Source organism: Chaetodon auriga, chromosome 17 (assembly GCF_051107435.1).
Source record: "Chaetodon auriga isolate fChaAug3 chromosome 17, fChaAug3.hap1, whole genome shotgun sequence".
NCBI classification, from domain to species: domain Eukaryota; kingdom Metazoa; phylum Chordata; class Actinopteri; order Chaetodontiformes; family Chaetodontidae; genus Chaetodon; species Chaetodon auriga.
Window position 1 is genome coordinate 17958302 of NC_135090.1, and position 20661 is coordinate 17978962.

General features: G+C 44.6%; 2 protein-coding genes across 3 annotated transcripts in view; both read right to left on the minus strand.

Moving 5' to 3' along the window:
* The window catches only part of samd12 (sterile alpha motif domain containing 12), a 102788-nt gene extending 89630 nt beyond the window's left edge, over window positions 1-13158 (minus strand). The window contains exon 1 of one of the 2 annotated variants that reach the window (XM_076754951.1): window positions 12985-13158. In XM_076754951.1, the coding sequence (XP_076611066.1) occupies window positions 12985-12997 (13 nt within the window). In that variant the 5' untranslated portion in view covers window positions 12998-13158. Of the gene's footprint in view, window positions 1-12185; window positions 12745-12984 lie in introns of those variants that run through there. The other variant, XM_076754950.1, reaches the window with a different exon arrangement.
* A 4735-nt stretch (window positions 13159-17893) lies between these two features.
* abrab (actin binding Rho activating protein b) lies at window positions 17894-20327 on the minus strand. The gene is made up of 2 exons (XM_076753752.1): window positions 19558-20327; window positions 17894-18377 (listed from the first exon to the last, which is right to left on the minus strand). Exons 1-2 carry the CDS (start codon window positions 20325-20327, stop codon window positions 17894-17896), a joined length of 1254 nt encoding a protein of 417 aa, XP_076609867.1.
* Window positions 20328-20661: the final 334 nt, after the last annotated feature.

Sequence of the window (20661 nt, forward strand, 5' to 3'; positions counted from 1 at the left end):
AAATAAATGCAGTTTACAATAAAGTGCAGCAATGGAGTAAATCTACTTAGTTACTTTCCACCACTGGCAGCAAGCAAATCACTGATTTATTAACATAACTCAGATTAAACATGCAGATTTAAGTCATTAATGCTTTGAGGTCGAACATGATTCCAGTGGACTTTAGGACATTTTAAGGACCTGCAGACTTCCTGCTCAGATGTGTTAACTCCGCTGCAGCCTGACATTTAAGTTTGCTCTGTTACTTGGAAAACGGGGGGTTTCTGTAAGTCAAATGACGGACCGGCCTCTTTTAACTTCACACTTAAACCCAGCTGAGAGAAAATGCATGTTTTAAACTGAAGCGACGGAAGAAGCCAGACGGCGTTTTTCTGTACAGAGTCCGGAGGCTGTGTTTCACAGCCCGAGCTGGTTCAAAGTGAAACCAGTAGTGGGTCCATAATCAAAAGTGAAGTTTGCTCTGTGTGGGCGCTCAGGCTTATAGTGATCTCTTTCTCTTTGGCTGACTCTCAAAGTGGAGCAGAATGAATTGTTTGTGACTAGAATCAACTGCGTGACCCAGAAACAAAGCCTGGAGATAGAGGCCAGGGTAAGCCAGGCCAGATGAGATTGTACCAACTCTGCACTGCAGCGAGGAGATCTTTGCTCTTTTGGCTGCTTCCAGGACGTTTAGCAAAAAAGGTGAAGCTAATCACGGTCCGCTAAGAGGCATGTGCACAGGACAGGAAGGACGTGGGTGCATTCACTCCCAAACCGACGGCGCCAACAGATGCTCTTGGGAATCTGAAGAGGCTGTTTGGCACCAAAACTGGCAGGATCTCGGCAAAATGACATTTGAGTTATCCACGCAGCTGCTCCTCTTTTGATATGTTAACGGTGGCTTGGAGCTGAATCACAAATCAGTGCAACACTGAAAATAACTAAGCAGTTCAGCAAAGAATGTGTGGATTAGCACATATTTTTCACAGAGCTGGTCAGCTTCCTCCATCTGTCATCTCTCTCTCCAATCAGCTCATGCACATGCACACACACACACACACACACACACACACACACACACACACACACACACACACACACAAATGCATGAATTACATGCACTTGTACACAACCCTGCGTGCACAAAGATGCACATACAAGCTGCAAAAATGCCTTCTTACAGTAACGCTGCATGTGCTGCTGATTCTCGCCCAGACTGATCTGAAAAGTGAGCAAGCCGTGCAGATCTACACGGGGTGTCAATTGAGTCCATTCTCTGCCCTCCAAATTAGAAAAAATGTGAGAAGAGTGTGTGAATGTGCGAGCAGAGAGCGCCCGAGGACCTCGGAAAGAGTATCTCCATCAGCGGGGGACAGAAGACACAGTCTGATCCTTGTTACACGCTTACAAAAGTACTAATTAGAATATCTTTGAAGGGTAGAAAGAGACGCACATCGCCTGCAGTACAGGATGTTTTTGGACAGGAGCCTGTAGGAAGAGCTCGCTGCTCGGCGAGATTAAATTCAGGAGAAAGAGGAGATGAGTGCAGATCTTTCTTTCTTGATTATTCGTTTTTCAAAGAACAAAAGTCTCTCACGGCGTCTCAGTTTGAGTCTAATGACTGATTCACCAAAGAGCGCTCTCTTTGGAGGTGACCATTAACAGCTGAACATCATTAAGGCCGGGGATCAAACCTCAGTGCACCTCGGTAGCGATCAACATATGTGTGTGTGGAGTAAAAACTGTGTGCCAAAGCGCCAAGAGCTGGCATCAAAAGTCTGTTCAGATCTGGAATCTTGTTTACTTCAGTTTAATGAGATAATTCCTAATCTAAATGAAAAATGTGGCTAATTTTACAGGAAGAGTTCCTTCAAGGCTGCTTGTGTTGTTTAACATTTAACGTTCGAGAAGTTTGGCTCCTTTCACGACAAGCCTGGACGCTGCGTCAAACATAAACGGAACAGAATGTGATCATCCTTTTGGACTCAACTGAAAACAGTGCATATATTCAATGTTTTTCCTCATCAGCTTCTGAATTTGTTGCTTAACCAGTTGGAACAGGAGCAACCAAAGACTGGGAAAGTGGTGAAATGCTCCAAAAACACCTGTTTGGATCATTCCACAGGTAAACAGGTTCATTGGTAACAGGTGATAGTGTCATGATTGGGCATGAAAGGGGCATCCTGGAAAGGAACACATGATTGGATAAAGGATATTACAAGCCGCCATTTCCAACCTTTTTTCAAGGTGCTAATGAGCAGCTTCACTGGAGCAATAAAGAGTTCACTGTGCTGCTCAACAGCACATCAGCAATACGCCTTTGAGGGAGGAATATTCTTGAGCTGACGTGGAGCTGCAGCCTTTTAACACGTTAACATCATGTCGAGCTCAGAGAGAAAGTCTGCGTAAAACTTAAGTGCTTCGTCTTTCAGCATGTTGCAGCAATTTACATTTCACTCCGGCAGAATGGGCGTCGCTGCTTTCAGAGGAATGAGAGCACACGGTTATGTAAGCCAGCTAGGTATTCCACCTCGAGCCGCACATGCTTTAGGTGTTTCTGTAAGCAGAGCATCTGTCTGCTACACTGACGGATCCATGACTCATTCAGACAACCGGTGATCTCAGCTAACGTTCAACACTCAGCGGGTCAGCTCCGTCGTCGCCGGATTTAAAAGCGTACATGTGAATTCATTTGTCGCCGCTGTGCGCTTCATTAGCGGGCTAAAAGTTCAAACTGCCCTGAAAGAAATGCACATTAACAGGCTTAAGCTAATTTTCTCTGTTTACTATCTGACTGGTAGCTTTGTCGTGGTTGCAAGCTCAGCAGGGCAGTACAAGGGTTAAATTCAAGAGTGGTGCATAAGCGCAGGCTGGTAATATACATGTAATGATGCATTACTAATAAGACATGGCATCCAGAGGAATTGTTGTCAAGGTCCTTTAAGGCTTATGGCTTTAGTGCATTCATCAGCATATACAAAGCCTCCACAAGGATCTCAGCAGTCTGAACTGAGAACAGCTCAGGGAAACCTCTACAATTACAGGACAACTAAAGTACAATGAGGGCAGCATGTAATTAACAGAAGCAACACACAGGCAAGAGACGCCTTTTGGCATCGATGTACGCTCAGTTTTTACTCTCATTAGTTCGCCTGTGTGTTCATACGTCGGCTGTAGAGACAATGAGGATTGACTGCATGACTAACTATCAAAGTGAAGTCATGTAACAAGTTATCCAGGCAGCTAGACTCTGTGTGGGGCTCTTAATTCACCCTGACATCCTATCAAAAGTTAACTGTGCTCAAACTTCACAGGCTGCCCTCTCCAACCCCGGGGCTAGATCGGCTATGATTGGTTGGTCCCGTGTCAGGCAGGCGCAGATGTGCTCAGCTTTGAACATTTCTCAGCTGTGGAGAGCGAAGGAGGGGTGGGAAAGAGGAAAAAAGGCGAGAGGGATGAAGTGAGAGAGGATGAGAAAAGTTGCAGGGGAGAGAGAAAGTGAGAAGGAAAAAGACAGACAAAATGAGTCAGAGAGACGGAGCCAGAAAGAAAAAGACGGAGTGAAATGACCCACTTTACAGCACAAACACACACGAGCTAAATATAACCGTGCTTCACTTTGGCTCGCCGTGAAGCATGCATCTCAGGAATAAAGCTGTTAACGTGCTCCGCTTCAAAGGCAGACAGTAAGAGGACGACGGAAATAGATTGTTTTAATTTAGAGCCGAGTGACATCTATAAATATTTGATAAGAGACACAAACTTCCTCTATTTAGAGACCACAACGGGAACTACTGCAGATGAAGCGGAAAGTTTAGTATTTCTCTATTTCTCTCGACAGTAAGGCAGCATGTAATGTGTCTTTTTCAACCTTTTTCCTGCTGCAACTGCAGACTTCAGGTCAATAAATATGATCAGATGTCAAAGCAAAGCTGAATCCAACCGTCCACTCATCCTCTGCAGACTTCTGTCAAATCTCTGAAGGTGCTGGACTATTAGGTCTCTACAGTTTCCACAGACATGAATTGAAATTTCTCACCAAGTTTCCCTTTACAGGAGCTACTAAACATTGCTAATATGATATCTATATTGCAGATCTGCAGATAACTTTGCCCCGTGTGTCTGTGTCCCCTGTGGACTTTTTCCAACCAAAAGGCACTCAGACTTCCCGGGAACACTCCAGGAAGTGCGGCAAAGTCCAGAAATTCAGATCCAGCCTTTATCCACCTGGTCCTATCCCTGCCAAATCATCTATCGTGCTGCTCGGCTTTAGCAGTTCAGCTGTCTTCGTCCTGGCTGGTCTGACTTATCGTGACCTTTTGCGCGTCTTTGTGGACATCCTACCTGCCTGCTTTGCCCTTTTTGTTCTGGTTGCTTGTGCTGACTGGTGCTGAATCCTATTTTTATTTCGACCATCAAAGCACGAACTCTGCTTTAAAGTTAACTTTTTGCCTGTGACTCATGCATTTGAGCCTGCTACGTGTTTGACTGAGCCATTACAAGGTCCTCAGTACCACAGATAATACACTCAACACAGGAATAATATGAAAACACACACCGTGTACTCTTAATGCAAACATTAGGACTGAGCTCGGAGCTCATTGCACCCCTTCAAAGTTTTTCTTCAAGTAACTGATTACATTAGCAGTGCTGTAATTAGCTGTAATCTGCTGTCACCACCCTTCAAAACACACAATTACAATTAACTGTTTTTGCTCTTCACTTTTAAGTCATTCCAGACTGTCATCCAGCTGTTTTCAGACCGCGTGCAGCACTGCTGTAAGTGGTGGACGACGCTTGTTAGCATCTGATTTTGATACCAGCTTGCTGCCTCCATGTCAATTTCCTACTTGAAAAGCATTACTGTTGTCTAAATTTAGACACCGCATGTGCTCCACCTTAAAAGGGTCAAAAGAATAAGCTCTGCGGCGCTGCTACACCACGCCACATAATAACGGTCTTCACCTGACACTGACTCCCTCCATCTGTGCCCACTCGGTGACACACAAACCGTCTCAGATCTGCAGCTTCAATCAGTCAGCAGAACAGAGCCGGGAGGACTTCATGGTCATCAGGGACTGGAGCTGACACGCTGCCAAGTCCCTGCACTCGCCACAACAGGGTGCCAAATGATGCTGAATATTCACAAAAAAGCACAACGGTTGCCGTTTGTGAGAGAGAGGTGCAAGTTTTTTATAACAGGGACATGATCGATGAACGACTGGAGCAATATTTATCTCTTCCCCTGAGTTTAATCTGCGTGATGCTCACACTTCACGAAGGTCAACAGAGCTACTGTGTACAGTAGATTTTGTTCTGCCCTGCTTGGTGACACAGACAAGGACCCGCGCTGTCAGCCAGGTTAATGTTGCAGTGCATTAAAAAAAAAGTCCCGAGTAGAGGTCGGCTGCTGCGGAGAATCTGCATAAGACAAAGGCGTCACAAATCTGAACTCCTCTCGCCATTTAGCCTTCGCTCATCTGCATATTCATCAGATCTAAATGTGGAAAAAGTGCATCTTTTCCCTCCTTCATCAGTCTGCTTCAGTGTGTGCAAGTGTGTCAAGCGCAAAAATGACAAGTGGCTCACAATTCAAGTTGATTGAGTTGTGCATCCCGAGGCTACAGGTGACACTTTCACACAGTGAGAAATCTCAGTGCAGGTGTGACATGAATATGGAAATAACTACGGTTCCCATCATCTCATCCACTGGGCTACACTCAGTATTCTGGGCTGCGGTTATGTAAGATAACACTTTTCAAATCTTGAGAATATGGTTCTGCTCTAATTTATTTTAGATCAAACTTACTTGAACTGGCCCGTCCTGAAGGTACAGCAGAAGCATGACAGGACTCTCATGTCTGTGAGCTAAATATGAGGCAGCAGGTTAGCTTAGCTTAGCATAAAGACAAGCTAGCCTGGCTCTGTCCAAAGGTAACAAACATCCACCTTTAAGGGGCATTAAAAGAATAATAGGGAAACTTTTCTGCATTAAATGTCGAAAAACAATCCCAAATGTTTCTCAGTGTTCAAATGCTTCATTTGGTTGCGGCCATGGCGTCATATCCCCTTTATCCCCTGTGGAGGCTAAAACTTCCAGATGATAAGACAGAGAGTGAGGAAAGAATCAGAAAACTAGCTGGGAAGGCAACAACTCCCATGATCCCATGCTGCTTCATGATGTCATCAAACTCTGTCTTTTGTTATTGTTTTGATTGACAGATCACTAAATTACATCCTGTGCCTTTAAGTCCACTGTGGAGCAACACTGTCAGTCAAGTGTTGTCACCTGATTAGACTTTCTTTAATGCCTTAAAATACCTCTTTGTAGGGCTGCAACTGACTATTTTCAATCTTGACTAATCAACCGAGTACTGTCTCCATTAAGCAACGCCTCATTTAGCCCATAAAATGTTGTAAAACAGTGAAAAATGGCTTTTAAAATTTCCCACAGCCCAAGATGATGTCTTCAAGTGTCTGGATTTGTGCCAAAAATCAAAATATATTTAGCTTACAGTAACAGAAAACATGAAAAACCAGCAAATACTCATATATGAAAAGCTAAAACCTGATTTCATTTATTTATTTATTTTTTTTACATTTCTGCTCCAAAAAATGATCTAATTGATAATTCAATCATCCAATAGGCCTTTTTTCACCTAAGACATCTTGTCGTTTCACGGCCTGCTGTGAAAAGAGGCCTATTGTTTCAGGTCCACTTCTTTGATACAGCACAATGCAAAACAAGAAAACATACATAAGAGAAGTGACAAAAGCTTACTCGTGCATTACGCTCAACAACAGATTTATTGCCCTGTGGTTTTGCTTTGCTGCCCTGGCGTCAGCTTTCTTGGTATTTTGCAGCTGGAACAGTACGAGTTCATTCCAACAAATTCAGCTGGAAAACAAAGCGGCCGTCAGGTTTATCCACTGCAGCTCCAGACTCCACTGGCTTTACCTTCTCTCAGACTCTTTTCTCTCAAGCTGACAGTCAGACACAGTGTGAGCTGAGCCAGCTGAGGCGCTCGGGCCGGACACGTCCGGCTGAAACGTAACGAGTAAACTGACATTTGTTAGGCTGATTCCCTCTCAGGTGCGAGATGCAACTAAGTCTTTGATGAAAGTCTAATATGTGAATGCTGACATTGCTAGAGGGCGACTCTGTGCCCACTACTACTCTTTTCTATTTTCATTTTCTATTTTTATTTTCTGCTAAGCTCTCATTCTAAATTCCACGCAGCAGCACTTCAGTGCGGTGCATCAAAGATTGCTGTCGGTCCACCCAAGGGACGATTACACAACACTGCTCTCCTATGACATTTCCTACATCTTCTCTCATCTTAATCCCATTTCCTGCTGAGTAAGGTTGGGACGCTGCTTCTTCACCGGAGCAGCTCCTGATTAACTGGACGAAAGATGTAATCCTATTCCACCGGCTCAAATAAACATGTCTATTCTACTAATTCTATTCCTGGGCCAGATCCCGGGGATGGATTTGAAATGGGTTTTCTGAATGGGTGCACAGGCAGGCAGAGCAGGGCAGGACATATGAAGGAGGCTTGATGCACAGAGGCAAGAGAGGAGGAGTGGAATAGACAACCTCGGGCACGGGGCTGGACACGGGTCCAGTTCTTGACTCTTCATTATGCCCACGTTTACGTTCGCCTGTATGAATCCTAGCTCTTCATCTTTGACCTGAAGTCATGTGCCCTTATTATCTAATACGGCATAAACATGACACTGAAAATAACTCTGCGTGCAAGTGACCAGCTGGTTAAGACACATCCCATTTGGACCCTGACTACATATTTAAAATATCCATACACAAAATATCAAGAATGCAAAAACAAGTCATATCCAGACATCGTAGTGGGAGATTATGATGCCTCCCATTGAGGACTTGGAGCAGAAAGATCTAAAGCTTCATGACCAGGAGTCTTTGTCAAGTATATGTGGAGGGCAACTGATGTGCGTCTCCAATTAAGAGTGATACAAACATCTATTTGAGATTTGATGTACTTTCAAAGCATCTGTGCAACACTGATTCCAAAAACGTTGGGATGTTTCGTAAAACGCCAACAAACATCAGACGCAAATCAGATGCAACTGGTTGGTAACAGGTGATAGTGTCATGATTCCCGAGACCTTCGAGTCCTCAGGTAGCACCGCATTAAAAACCCACATGATTGCATAAAGGATATTACTACACAGGCTCAGGAACACTTCAGAAAACCTTTGTCAGTTCATCACTGACTCTAGACTCTACCAAGCAAAGCACAAACCCAATAACCACAACATCCAGAGACGCTGCTGCTCTGGACCCAAGCTCATCCGAGATGGACTGATGCAAAATGGACTGCTGTGGTCTGACAAGTCCACATTTCAACTTATTTTTGGAAATCATGGACGCCATCTTGTCTCTGGGCTAAAGAGGAAAAGGACCATCCAGATTTTTGCCAGCACAAAGTTCAAAAGCCAGCATCTGTGATGGTATGGGGGGGTGTTACTGCCCACGGCATGCGCATCTTCAACATCTGTCAGGGTGCCATTAATGCTGCAAGGTACATACAGGAACATATGCTGCCATCCAGACGACGTCTTTTTCAGGGACGTCCCTGATTTTTCCAGCGAGACAAAACCACTTTCATCACTTTCAAAACTTCAACAATTAGTGTCCTCAGTCTTCCCAAAGACTTCAGAAGAGGTGATGTAACACAGGGGCAAACAGGCCACGTCCCCACCTTTTTTGGAACATGTTACAGGCATCACATTCAGAATGAGATTATATTTACAAAAGTTTATAAGTTTGAACATTTAATATCTTCCTGCTGAATTCAATTTAATATAGGATTTGCAAATGACTGAACTCTGTTTTATTTAAGTTTTACACAGCGTCCTGACATGTCTGGAATTACTATCTGATGATGTAATCCGTCTCCAGAGGGCATCAGATATCCTGTCCGACATGATGTAACGTTCCCCAAGACTCTTGTCTCTTGTCTTGTCCCTCTTGCAGGTAGAGTTGAGCCAGAGAAAACCTAACATTTTATGACACACAGGGCACAGGACAACATCTTCCCCAAGCACTTGTTTCCCAGGCTAGACTTTCAGGGAACATGCAGTGAGGCTTTCATTTTTAGAAACACAAAAAAGATGCTTCCTCAGAGGTGCTTCTTACACAGACTAGGTTGTCGAAATTGAACTAAAAGCTGCTATTACTGAATTTTCACACTATATATAGAACCCGATTAAATCGTTCCCTGGAGTCTAAATCAAACCGCTTGCCGGCTTGAAGTATTATCAGCACAGAGCTTTGCAGAAATTTGGAGTTTTCTGCCATCTTGCACAGACTGAATTTGCCAAACATGGCTAAGTGAAAGTGCCTCCCAAACTAATGCTCAGAACGGGGGGAAGCACTCTCCAAAGTGCTAGTTTCTCAAAAGAGCTTGTTGTCTTCTCATGTGTTATAAATGATTAAATACTTGACCTATATTCTCCGTCTTTGAGGGGTTGGTGGAGCACTGGAACAGAAAACAGTGACACTGCAGAGTTGTTGTGATTTCTCTCAAACGTCACGTCTTAAATTAAAGTGATGGCGCTGCAGCGAGCTTTGTCCGGCCCACCGGGACAGCTTCGCTCGTACCGCAGAGAAATAAACAACAGCAGGTTTAATTAGTTCCAGGACTTCTGAGCAAACTGTGGCAAATTTAGGAATGGAGACTGGTTTGCACTACAGTAATCAGTGAGTATCATATTAGAAGGGATAGAAACACAACCAAAATAGGATATTAAATTGACATGCATCTGCATAGATGTCAGTTTAATAGAGCTGCACAGCACTTGCTTTCACAGATTCACTTTCAATGATGTTATTGCTTCTTTTATGATTAATAAATTCATTATTTAATATACATATCTAATGAAAGTCATTGCTTTTGTTTGTTTTGTCAAAGCCCTGGGGTAGTCAGCTCAGTGCTAAACTACCAGTGAACGACTCATCAAATCAAAAATCAATATTAGAAATTTAGTTGAAGAAATTTTCAGATCCTTTACTCAAGTTAAAGTATCAGTACAACAAAGGGTTGGGCTCCTTCAAAGTGTCACAAGATGAAGCTGAGCGGTCGTGAGGTGATTCAAAAAACTACTTCAACATCACTTTGCAGGGTTGTCCCGTAAACTTCTATAGACAGAGGAGTCCACCTATCGAGGGGGTTTGGGTGGTGGGGTGGGTCGAGCACTGGACCCTCAACCTGGAGGCCGGGGTTTGTGTCCCATGTAAAACCACAAGCAAAGGCATGAATGGAGCTTTCACAAGGCAGATATATAAAACAAGCCAGTGGCATAACAACGGCAGAGAAAGCGCATCCAAAATTTGCTCGCTTGACAGCTGTTTACGTTCATTATGATAATGTTTGGTCTTTTCTTACATGTAAATGAGACATGAGGTAGTCGTCAGACATTCATGTGTTTTGGAGGGATTTTTTTCAGTTGGATACTTTTTTAAGAGTCTGGCTGACTTCTGTGATATCATCTACTCCAGCTTTAAGTACGGTACTTGAGTAAATGTACTTAGTACCGTTCCAACTCTGAATCCTATAATTCTGCTTTTTGAGGCAGAGCGCTATCGTCACTTCAAAGAGGAAGTATTTCAGAGTATTAAAGACTGTTTCAGCCATAGTTCGGGGCTGTATAGGATGTTTAGCAAAAACAGCAAAATGTGATCTGACCTTGAGTGTTTTGAAGTGCAGGATTTCTCCCTAATTTTGTCAGACCTATTAGTTATATCAGCTTCAGCGAATGGAGACATGAGTCATAATTCATCTCTCCCAGTGACACAAGTCAGTGAATCACGAATGAATGCGCCGAGCTGTCCTATAGCGGCTCGAAGTGCTCAACTCACAAATTAAATTGATGCTGCCTTTCACGGTTTGCGCTCGCTTTACTGCTGCAATGACAAAAGAAAGAAAAAGCTTTCAAAAAATTGCACTGTGCTGCTAAAATGACATCGGAGCATTACGCTATCTCTGGTATCTTACAGTAATACTTGCAAGAGGTGATAATTTTGCAAGATATGAATATGGCTATGTGAAAAACTGTTAGATGAAAGTGATAAACCCGTATCATAATTTGGGAATTTCACAGTTGTGGAGAGGATAAAGTATGTTTCTCCGTAACTATTACATCTAACAAAGAGACACTGTTAAAATATTCATCTATGTTAGCCTGGATGAGAAAAGACAAGAAAAGCATAAAACTGGATACACCATTGAGCTCCGGAACAAAGTGTGCATCTGCAGGCAGCTTCAGCACCAGCCTTTTTACTGCTTTGAAAGAGGAATCTCAAGAGATGCATGAATGAAACCATACAGGGGGATGTGCTGGAAGGATCGCAGCCTTATATCTGCGGCCGTGCTCGCTGTATATCATTAACGACGTGTTGTGTTTCAAGCTTTGAAGCGGGTGGCGATACATTTATACCTGTGGGTCATCACCAAAAAGAAGCTGCAACATCAGAGCAAGACGGGCACAGCTCGTACGAGCCGTTTCTTGATCTTAGAAGGCATAAATAGAGAAGATGTTGTTAAAGCGGATCCTACAAAGCTCCAGGGGAAGCTTTCAGGTGGACCTGGAGTAGAAGATTTCTTATTTTACTTTATTGTGAGTTATAGCCTGGTGAGAGAAGAATGACTGCTGCGATCAAAGAGTTCAGAGCCTCTATCCAGAGCACAAACGTTGCACTAAAGTCTGTAAAATATAAGGAGAGGGGAAGCAGGAGATTGCTGTTTCACATGTGTCTATTTTTGGGTCCTTGACATGGGAAAATAGAAGAAGTGGTGCTGCAGAAGAGCAGCAACCCTCTGCATGCAGCTTTTCCTGTCATTTAATCTGTGCTATCAATGTCAGGACATGGAAATATTGGCTTGCAAACACAACATGATGCACAAAAAGTCCACTTTTATGAATCTAGAAGGGAACCAGGAGAGGTCAAACAGCGCAATGTGTGCATTCATAAAGCATTCTGTAATGGATGGCAGAGATGAATAACCTGATTGGGCAGTTATGCAGGAGTGCCTGAGGTTCATACCAATCATACCTGCATGGGCAAACACGCACTGGACAGCGCTGGGAAAGCCCTTGCAGGGACAGACCCAGTCCAACCGCATGCATGTTACGCCCCCCTCCTCCCTCCCTCCCCTCCAACATACCTCTCATCGGATTCTGGATCCACAAGATGCCCCCGATGAGGTGAGGAGATTGGCCGAGCATCCCGCGCCACTGACCGACACTTTTTGCTCACCTCTAATGTCCGGCGCACCTTCACGGACTGCTCAGTGACAATCACGGGGAGAAGCCGGTGACTTCACCCGCTCCACATGTCACCCCACCTGCGGCCAAATGAGCAGCCTCAACCGGACCCGTTCTTGTGGAACAGGCGGAGCGCACACACGGCGCTCTGTTGCGCCACGACACAACAGAACAACCCGGTCTCGAAAAGGCTAAATTAATTTCTCAGAAAAGAGTCCCTGCTGGAAAACCTCAGCACCGCGGGGCTCCGGGATCCTCCAGGGAATACAGTGCGCGGCACACCGGAGGTGATTATGCAAAGGAAGCGGACGCTCCTCGGTCGCAGACCTGTTAACCAGTGTTGTCTCCAATCGCAGCGCGCGCACACATACACACGCACACCAAGCAGCAACATACACAGAAAGAGGCTGCGCGTTAACACGAGTCTTTATGGTGTGTGTGGTCATGTACCAGGACAGTGAATAGCAGTACTGTAATAATAGGAGATGACCAGGACAGTGTACGTAATGCGGAGAGAGCAGAGGCTGCAACATCACCCAATCACAGGCTTTCACAGTTGACCCGACCGCGTCTGGGTTGAGCCATTCACACCGCACAGCTCCGATCATCCTGGTTAACTACAACTATACTGTCTGGTTTCTTTCAAAGGAGACAAAAACGGAAACGGCATCGTGGACAGCTCAGGGAGAAGCGCCTTACCTTCGACAGCCATCGTGCTACTCCACAGATTTGGGCATCACTCGCAAGGGAGCAGGCGAAATGTAAAAGTCAACGCTCTCTCATTGTACCTTGTTTGGCGTGTTATCATCACTTTGCTGCGGGCGAGCCGGAGCGCACAGCTGCTACCGCGCCTCAAAGCATCCTGGGAAGTGTAGGCTCAGCGCTTTCTGGAAAATGAGGGAAGGGCAACTTCCATCCGTTTTGCAGAGAAGGCAGTTTGAAAGCTCCCTCTTTCCCTTCACGTCTTCTTTGTGTGTGTGTGTGTGTGTGTGTGTGTGTGTGGTGCCTTAATGGAAAATCACCACATTAAAGCCCACAAATTTTCCTATGGGCGATGCAAGCTATGATGATTTGGTTTATGCTGCACATTCCATTACAATTAAAGTCAGAAATGTGAAATTTAAGGTTTTCATCTGGTCATCAAGCGGTTTTCTTTGAGGAAACAGGGTCAAAGCATCCTCACCCGATCTGGATCTTATTCCAGGTGAAGTTAAAACATCAACACGTGTTGAAATAGTTCTTCATTTTTGTTAACTTACATAAGAAGAACTCTCTGTTCAGTATGAAGCTGGTACCAGCAGTTAATTAGCTTAGCTTAGCACAAAGACTGGAAACAGGGGGAAACAGCTAGCCTGACTCTAAAACTCACCTTTCAGCTCTTCCAAAGCTCACATATGAAGGTGTCACACCCATAAAAACGACAAGTTGTGTTTTTACGTGGGTTATACGCAGGACTGTTTTCTAGACAGGGACTAAGTTTCTGCAAGAAACCAAACAAGCCAAAAAGATCAAAATATTCCTTCAAAATACAGACAGAGACAAGCGGTGTACAGAGGAATTTAATGCATAGAATACAAAATAAATAACAAGAGAAGAAGAGTCAGTGTGCCTCCTGGTAAATGTAGCTGGACTGGACCGTCAAAACCAAAACCCAGATCTGGATCATTGCCTCAGTACAGTTATAAAACCTCCTCTTGACGACATGCGAGCTCTGGTTCTTCTGTTTATTTTTCTTCCATAGAAATGTGTGCATGTTTTGCAGGGACTTGTGATCATCACACTGTAGCATTCTGGGAAATTCTTTGCTTGTGCATTGAGCTGTGCTTTAAAGATTCATTTTCTTAACCTTTATTTACACAATGCTGGCTGAGCACACATGATGTTTACATGTTATTAGTTAAAATACACATTTACTCATGCATCAGTCAACCAACTTAGATTAAAGTCACCCATAATTAATAACAGAGGGATGAACTGAAGGGAGTCTATGAATTCCCACCACGGTTTTAGAGTGTCATGTGTCCCTGAAGTTATCTCAAGAGGTGTTTTGGAAAAGAAGCAGCATGCTGTCCTGTGACTGGAAAGTGTGATTTCCCATAAACTGCTATCACTCCTGCCAGTTCGGTCTATTTGATGCACATTAAGGCCATCAATGCTGAGCTAGCGCGAGTCTTCCTGGATCTGATGCAGCGTCGAGATCCAGCCGAACGCAGCCTAAGCAGTCTGCAGGGGAGCTGAGGGGGGTGAGTCGGAGGTAAACTCCCTGCTTGACTGGAGTAAGTCTGGGGCAGGCAGGCTCATAGCCAGCTGGCGGTGCTTTGATAGTCTAGCAGGCTCACTCCTCGCCGGGTTACGGTTGAAGTCAAGGCAAAGGTTGAAATCAAGGTGACAGCAACGGCGGCTGCTCCTCTGTTTGTGTCCACAGGGCAGAACGTAAAGCCGTAAAGCCTGTCTGCCACACATCCATAGATTCAGCTTTGTGCATGTTCATCCCCTGTGCGCTCCACTGGTGCGAGCAATAAAACAACAGCTTATTTTTAGACCGGCTGCGTCCAAATGTGCATACCATAATTATCAGGTCTTCAAACTGACAGCTACAGTAAAGGCTAGTAAATCCTCTTTGGTATGCTAATTAAACAGAGCAGTTCAAACATGGCACACCTTCCCCCTGAAGAAATGGGACATACAGTAGCTTGTGCAGCGAGTTGTCACTGACTCAACGAGTGCTCCTGTCTGTAAAATGTGTGAGCTGTACTGTAAATATGAACCACTAAACCTGTTCACTGGGTGATTGGGTTGTAGTACATTCTGAGAAGACATGCAGTACAGGTACTGCAAGTAGAGCAGATAAACAAAACAAAGAGTCAGGCGGAGCCCAGCCCACTTATCTGTCTGCATGGTATTTGATTGTGGCATTCTCACTCCTGGCGTCCTGCAGTGATCAATCAGATGACGGGTGTGACAGCACGAGGAAGTCCGTCTTGCATGTGCGGCGCGACACGCCTCGGCTCACACAGGTGTGCCTGCAGGTCGGCGTGTTTTCTGTCTTCTTCCTGGTTTCTTCTTTGGTTCTCAGGTGTGCTCGGCCTTTCTCAGTGGTTTCCCTGACACATTCTTCAGCTTCCCGCTCGTCATGACGAGCTTTTCGAGAGAAACACGTTACGGGTCACAAGTTTCAGCGTGCTAAAAATAGATTAGTATGAAAACAACAAAGCAATTGTAAACATGAGAAGAAAACTACATGTTTGGGAATTGTAAAACAAATATACTATTCTGTAAAGTATATTTATATTTTATATGTATTTTCTGGAAACTTATGCCGTGCAATTTGTGTCAAAGCTGAGAAAGTCTACAAAAATCCTAAATCAGTGCCATAAATTATACCCTTTGATCATTTCTACAAATGTGAAACTCCATGAAAACAGACATAATTTAGAGCTTGCTTTAGAAAACTGCTCTATAAAGAAAGGTTATTATTATTATTATTTACAATAAAGCATTTTTACTACTGTGTGCAGCAGTAGCATCCTTCAAAACTGAATCAACACAAAGCTTTGGTGCTTTAATGCTCGACAAATGATGCAGTAATGTAGAGATAAATGTTCACATTTCCAACAGAAAATAAATGTTCTGTTCTATAGAGCACTTATAAAATAGTTCACGGTTAGGCGTTTTGTGTGTGTGTGTGTGTGTGTGTGTGTGTGTGTGTGTTAGGTGCAACAGTGGCTGCCTGAGGAAACGTTTTACTTCCTGCAGACAGTGAGCTCTGTGACCTCAGGTCATCCCTGTGGCAAATCTCCAAAGTAGTATCACACCGTCTCCTTGACGCACTGATGAGAATAATTATGAGGATCAAATAGTTTCTATTTCTGGACGGATTGTGACTGTGTCAGCAGTCTCCAAGGCAAAAACACAATGAGAAAAGCTTAACGTTGGAGTCTAGATTAAAGGAATAGTTCATTCACATATAGTTCAACATGTTCACACATGTTGAAACAGTGGCCTGAGCGCTGGCCTGCAGGCAGCGTCCAGCCTCTGTTTGTGGCGAACAGCACTGACTGCAGGTAGAAGACACGCTTCCCACAAATCTGGATGATGGCTTCACATCAAATAACTTAATCTCCTGGTCCCAGCTGTGTTTGGGACCAGCAACCGAGGACCAGATGAGCTGGAAAGTGATGAATGAAGGGGAGACAAGCAAATGTGTTCAAAGTGGAAAATGCTGATGTTTAATAAATTCCTGCCACCAGTGGATCAATAGTCGTATCTCTGGCGTCTTGTAATAAAACTTTTCAAGTCCCACCAAATAAAATCTAAGAGATATTTACCCTCAGATGTTGCCAGAGTTACACAGAGTACACCTCACACACTCATACAGCTGTGATCCTTCCTATATGTAGGTGTATGCTTAAACACATACTACATATATATATTCTCAAAATAATGAATTACCAGTAGTGGAAAAAGTACTCAGAACTAAAGTCACCAAACAAACATTGTGGAGTAAAAAGTACAAAGTTTTCCTCATATTCAACGGCAGCAAATGGGACCAGATCTGTCCACATGAGGACGCGAACGCATCATCAGCTCTTGTGTGAGCGACTCTTTAAAACATGGACGTCGTGTCCATGAGGTTTCTGAAGAGCCGTGGCGACGACGGCTCCATCTTAGCAGGGCTAAACTCCCAGATAACCCAAAAGTGAGCAAAGAGGTGGAGCGTGGGTGGAGCTGTGGTGGGCATAATGAAGCCTGGTTGCTGAAACCTAGTGGCTAGCTAGAAGACATACAGAATGCCTCGGTCTGCCTCATGTATTCTGCTGAAATGGTTTGAAAACGGAAAACAAGCAGCAGCTAACAGGTAACACTGGTTCTGTATGATTCTACAAACTCTACTAACACTCAATAACTGGCTGTGAAAAGGAAAGTTTTCCTTTTCCCCCCAGACAGTCATAGTCTCCCTTTACATTCATCATAACAGGCTCAGTCTAGCGGACCGTGAGATTTAAAAGTGCTGTGGTCTGCTCTGTTGCTCTGCATTGTGCCTGCGGTATAATGAATGCTGAGCTGCAGGTCTTCAGGCAATGAAACCCAATCCGTGTTTGAATTACCGTGCTACACTGCGCTGCAAAGCTGCTGGTTATTTGGTACATTAACACATAATCAAGTATCTCATCAATATAAGCCATGAAGAAAGTGCAAAAGAGACACATATGAGAATCTGCAAGCAACTCTGAATGGAAACTTAAGCAGCCAGAAGCTAGAGCGTCATCCTCCAGAGCTCCTGAATTAAAACTTTAAAGTCTTAGCAGATTACTCAAAACATATGCATGACAGCCACAACTCAAATATCCCCACACTGACAGAAAGAGGCTTCAAGTGTCTACAAAAATAGCAGCTATACTCCTTGGATAATCCACCCCGACTCATCCGCCAAGCTTCTTCGTCTCCGTCTTCCTTTGATATTGTTCTGCAAGTGTCCGCTGAACAGACCCAGGTCAAACTGCCTCTTAAATCCTCCTCTTAGCCCCGTTTGATAACGGCTCAGATTATTTCCAGCCAAAGTAGCAGCGAGAGGATTTCCAGTGTAACTTTGACCCAGGTGTTAACATCACACCAGCAGAGTAATGATCACTCCGTCATCCTGGCCTTGCCACAGCATCTCGCCTTCGAACGCCACCTTCCCGTGTTTCCTGGCCCTCATCAGGATCCCCACCACCTTATCAGAGATCCGGACGTATCTGTCGAACAGCTGTCCAAAGGTGACGCGGGTCTTCCCGTCTGGGTCCGGATCAGCCATAGTCCTGATCACGTAACACATGTCGTCTATCTCCCGGTGGATGTGTCGCTCGGCGCGTTTGGCTCTCTCCGCTGTTTGGGTGCCCTCCTTGGGGCGTCCGTACCCGTCCTGGCCCTTCTGGAGGCGGAGCGACATGGAGTATTCATAGTCAAAATACTCACTGAAGGGGTTTAGCTTCTGGTTCACGGTGTGCTCTGAGGCCCAGTTCTGCCAGCGGCTCTTGAGGCTTCCAACAGCGCTGTATTTCTTGGAGAGGACATTGATCTTGTTGGCATCCTCAGCTTCCTTTTTGTACCTGGGAGGGATGTCAGATTAGACAAAAAAGATAAAAATATACAGAACAACGAGGATCTGTTTTATCCTGCAAGGCGAGATGCAAGCATGAAACAGTAGGCAGGTGTTGCTTATTAGCTGGTCTTACGGGGAAATGCAGACGTTTCTGAGTGATGTGATCCTGAGATGTGTTTGTGGAAAACAAACCAGGATGACCGAGAGCTCATTATTAATGTGAAGAGTTGTTTTTGGCCTTAAATTGCTCAAATCACAAAAGCGAAGGGAGCAAAAGGCTCATTATCCCAAGAGGGAAACTACCCTGTTAGTTGAGAGTGCAAAAACCTTCTGTTTGCACTCAATGATCTAATTAGATGGTGGAAAGTTTTGCAGAAGCAGAAGCTGGTGAAGAAGAAAGAATAACATTTGTTATAAGGCCAAACAGCCCATAACTGTTATGATGTATTTATGGCTGTTTCAGTATGATATTGAAAAAGTTTGTCAGGCTCTAAGATCAATGGATTAGTGACAAATTTGAGTTCCTTTAAAGCTTCACTGTGAAACTGACTTTTCTAATTATCACTTCCTGACATATGATACATATCATAAAAAGCTTCATTTCCTCTCTCGGTCATTTTACTGGTTTCCAATAAGTTGCTTCATTTGTAAATACTGAAAATGTTCATGTATGAGCTAATACGACGTTGTGCTTTCTGTCCCACTGCTTGTGATTAAGAAATCTATGTTCTCAATCGTCTACATATTGACACACCTGCCTCTTCAACATGCTGAAACGAAAGTGTTTTGAAACCAAAATACTGTGAGCTGTCATGAAACAGGAACTCGATCTTCGTGGAAACTTCTACTTCCTGGAAGACGTCCCAGCCTAATCTGTGAAATCATGGGGCACCAGTGGGTGTAATTACATTCACCAGGACAAATATTCAAACAATCCTGCTTTTCTGCGCATCCTGTACGATCGAGCTTCCTTTCTTTAGACTCAAAACTGATCTCTGACCGTCAAATGTCTCACCTCAATATCCTGTTTCAACTGGATGCATCACATGAAGGAAGTAAAGGTAGTATTTCATCTGACCTTTAAGAACTGAGTCAGGGTTCCTTGATTTTGAGGCTTGTTTTTCAGCACTTTAAAGCCTTCGTCTGTTTACTGGAAACACAAAATGAAGCACGCTGCTCGTACTCACGTTGAGACTGTGGATCTTTTGATCTTCACTGCTGACTCAGAGTCTCCTTCAGAGTCTCTTTGCTCTGCGTCTTTTAAAGAGCTTGTCCTTTGTGTCTGAACTTCCTCTGCGTCCCGTCTCTCCCTCTCTCCCTCGCTGTCGTCTTTATGAACACCCTCTCCTGGTCCTCCTCCCTCTTTCTCATGCTTCTGCTGTTTCTCCACCTGCTTCCAGCTTTTGGTCAGAGAGGACACCATGTTGGAGCATTTTCTGCGGCGTGTCGGCGAGCTTTTCTTCTTCAGGAGCCTGTCGATCTCCTCATCTGATGGCAGAGGCTCCCTCTTGATCTTCTCGGTCAGGAGGCCAACGCCAGCACCTTTCTCCTGAACCCCGCTGGTCACCGTCTTCACCACCTGCTTTACCTTGATGGGAGAGGCAAACGGTGGCTCGGCTGAGGTCTTGGATGCGTCCTGGGTCTCCTTGTGAGGAGGCAAGGTCTTCTGAGCCTCTCCAGAACTGATGACATGACTTTGGGAGGTGTCTGTTGGCTGGGTCTGAGTGGGAGGAGGCTTCTTTGGGACCCATGTCCTTCTGGGCTCCTGTGCTGGTCCTCCCAGTGAAGATGGAGCCCAGCCACTGGGTTCACTGGCCTGCTTCCTCTCATTATCCGTCACCCACTGCTGCCAGCTGCTCGCCAGGCCGCACACCATGCTGATAGTGCGCAGCTTCTTGATGTTCTTGTTGGTGGATGGTTTCCTTTGGGACGCTTGGCCGGCCTGTTTTTCAGACATAATTAGGAGTATTAATGTGTCAATACAAGCACAATTAATCCTGCTGAGTGATCTTCTTTAACAGCTGTCAGATTATTTTGAACATATTAATCTCCTCTTTGCTCAAATCTTTGTTTTCTGAAACTTCTTCTCCCTTGGTTGCTTCCTGCCGTCGCACTTGCAGCAGCAGCTCTAAAACGGGGAGAGCAAACATGATGGTGGAAAGTATTCGAGTCATCCCAGGCTACCAACCTGATCGTCTTTCCCTGACACTCGTCACCCCGCGGACTCATGTTTCATCACAGATTGTGGCGCTTGTAACTGGAGGTAAACAGGGCAGTGGACCAGCGGGTGC

Coding starts and splice junctions, on each gene's coding strand:
- abrab (XM_076753752.1), bottom strand. CDS start 20,327: ATGTCTGAAAAACAGGCCGGCCAAGCGTCCCAAAGGAAACCATCCACC. Junction 18,378..19,557: donor AAAAGATCCACAGTCTCAAC/GTGAGTACGAGC, acceptor CATCCCTCCCAG/GTACAAAAAGGAAGCTGAGG.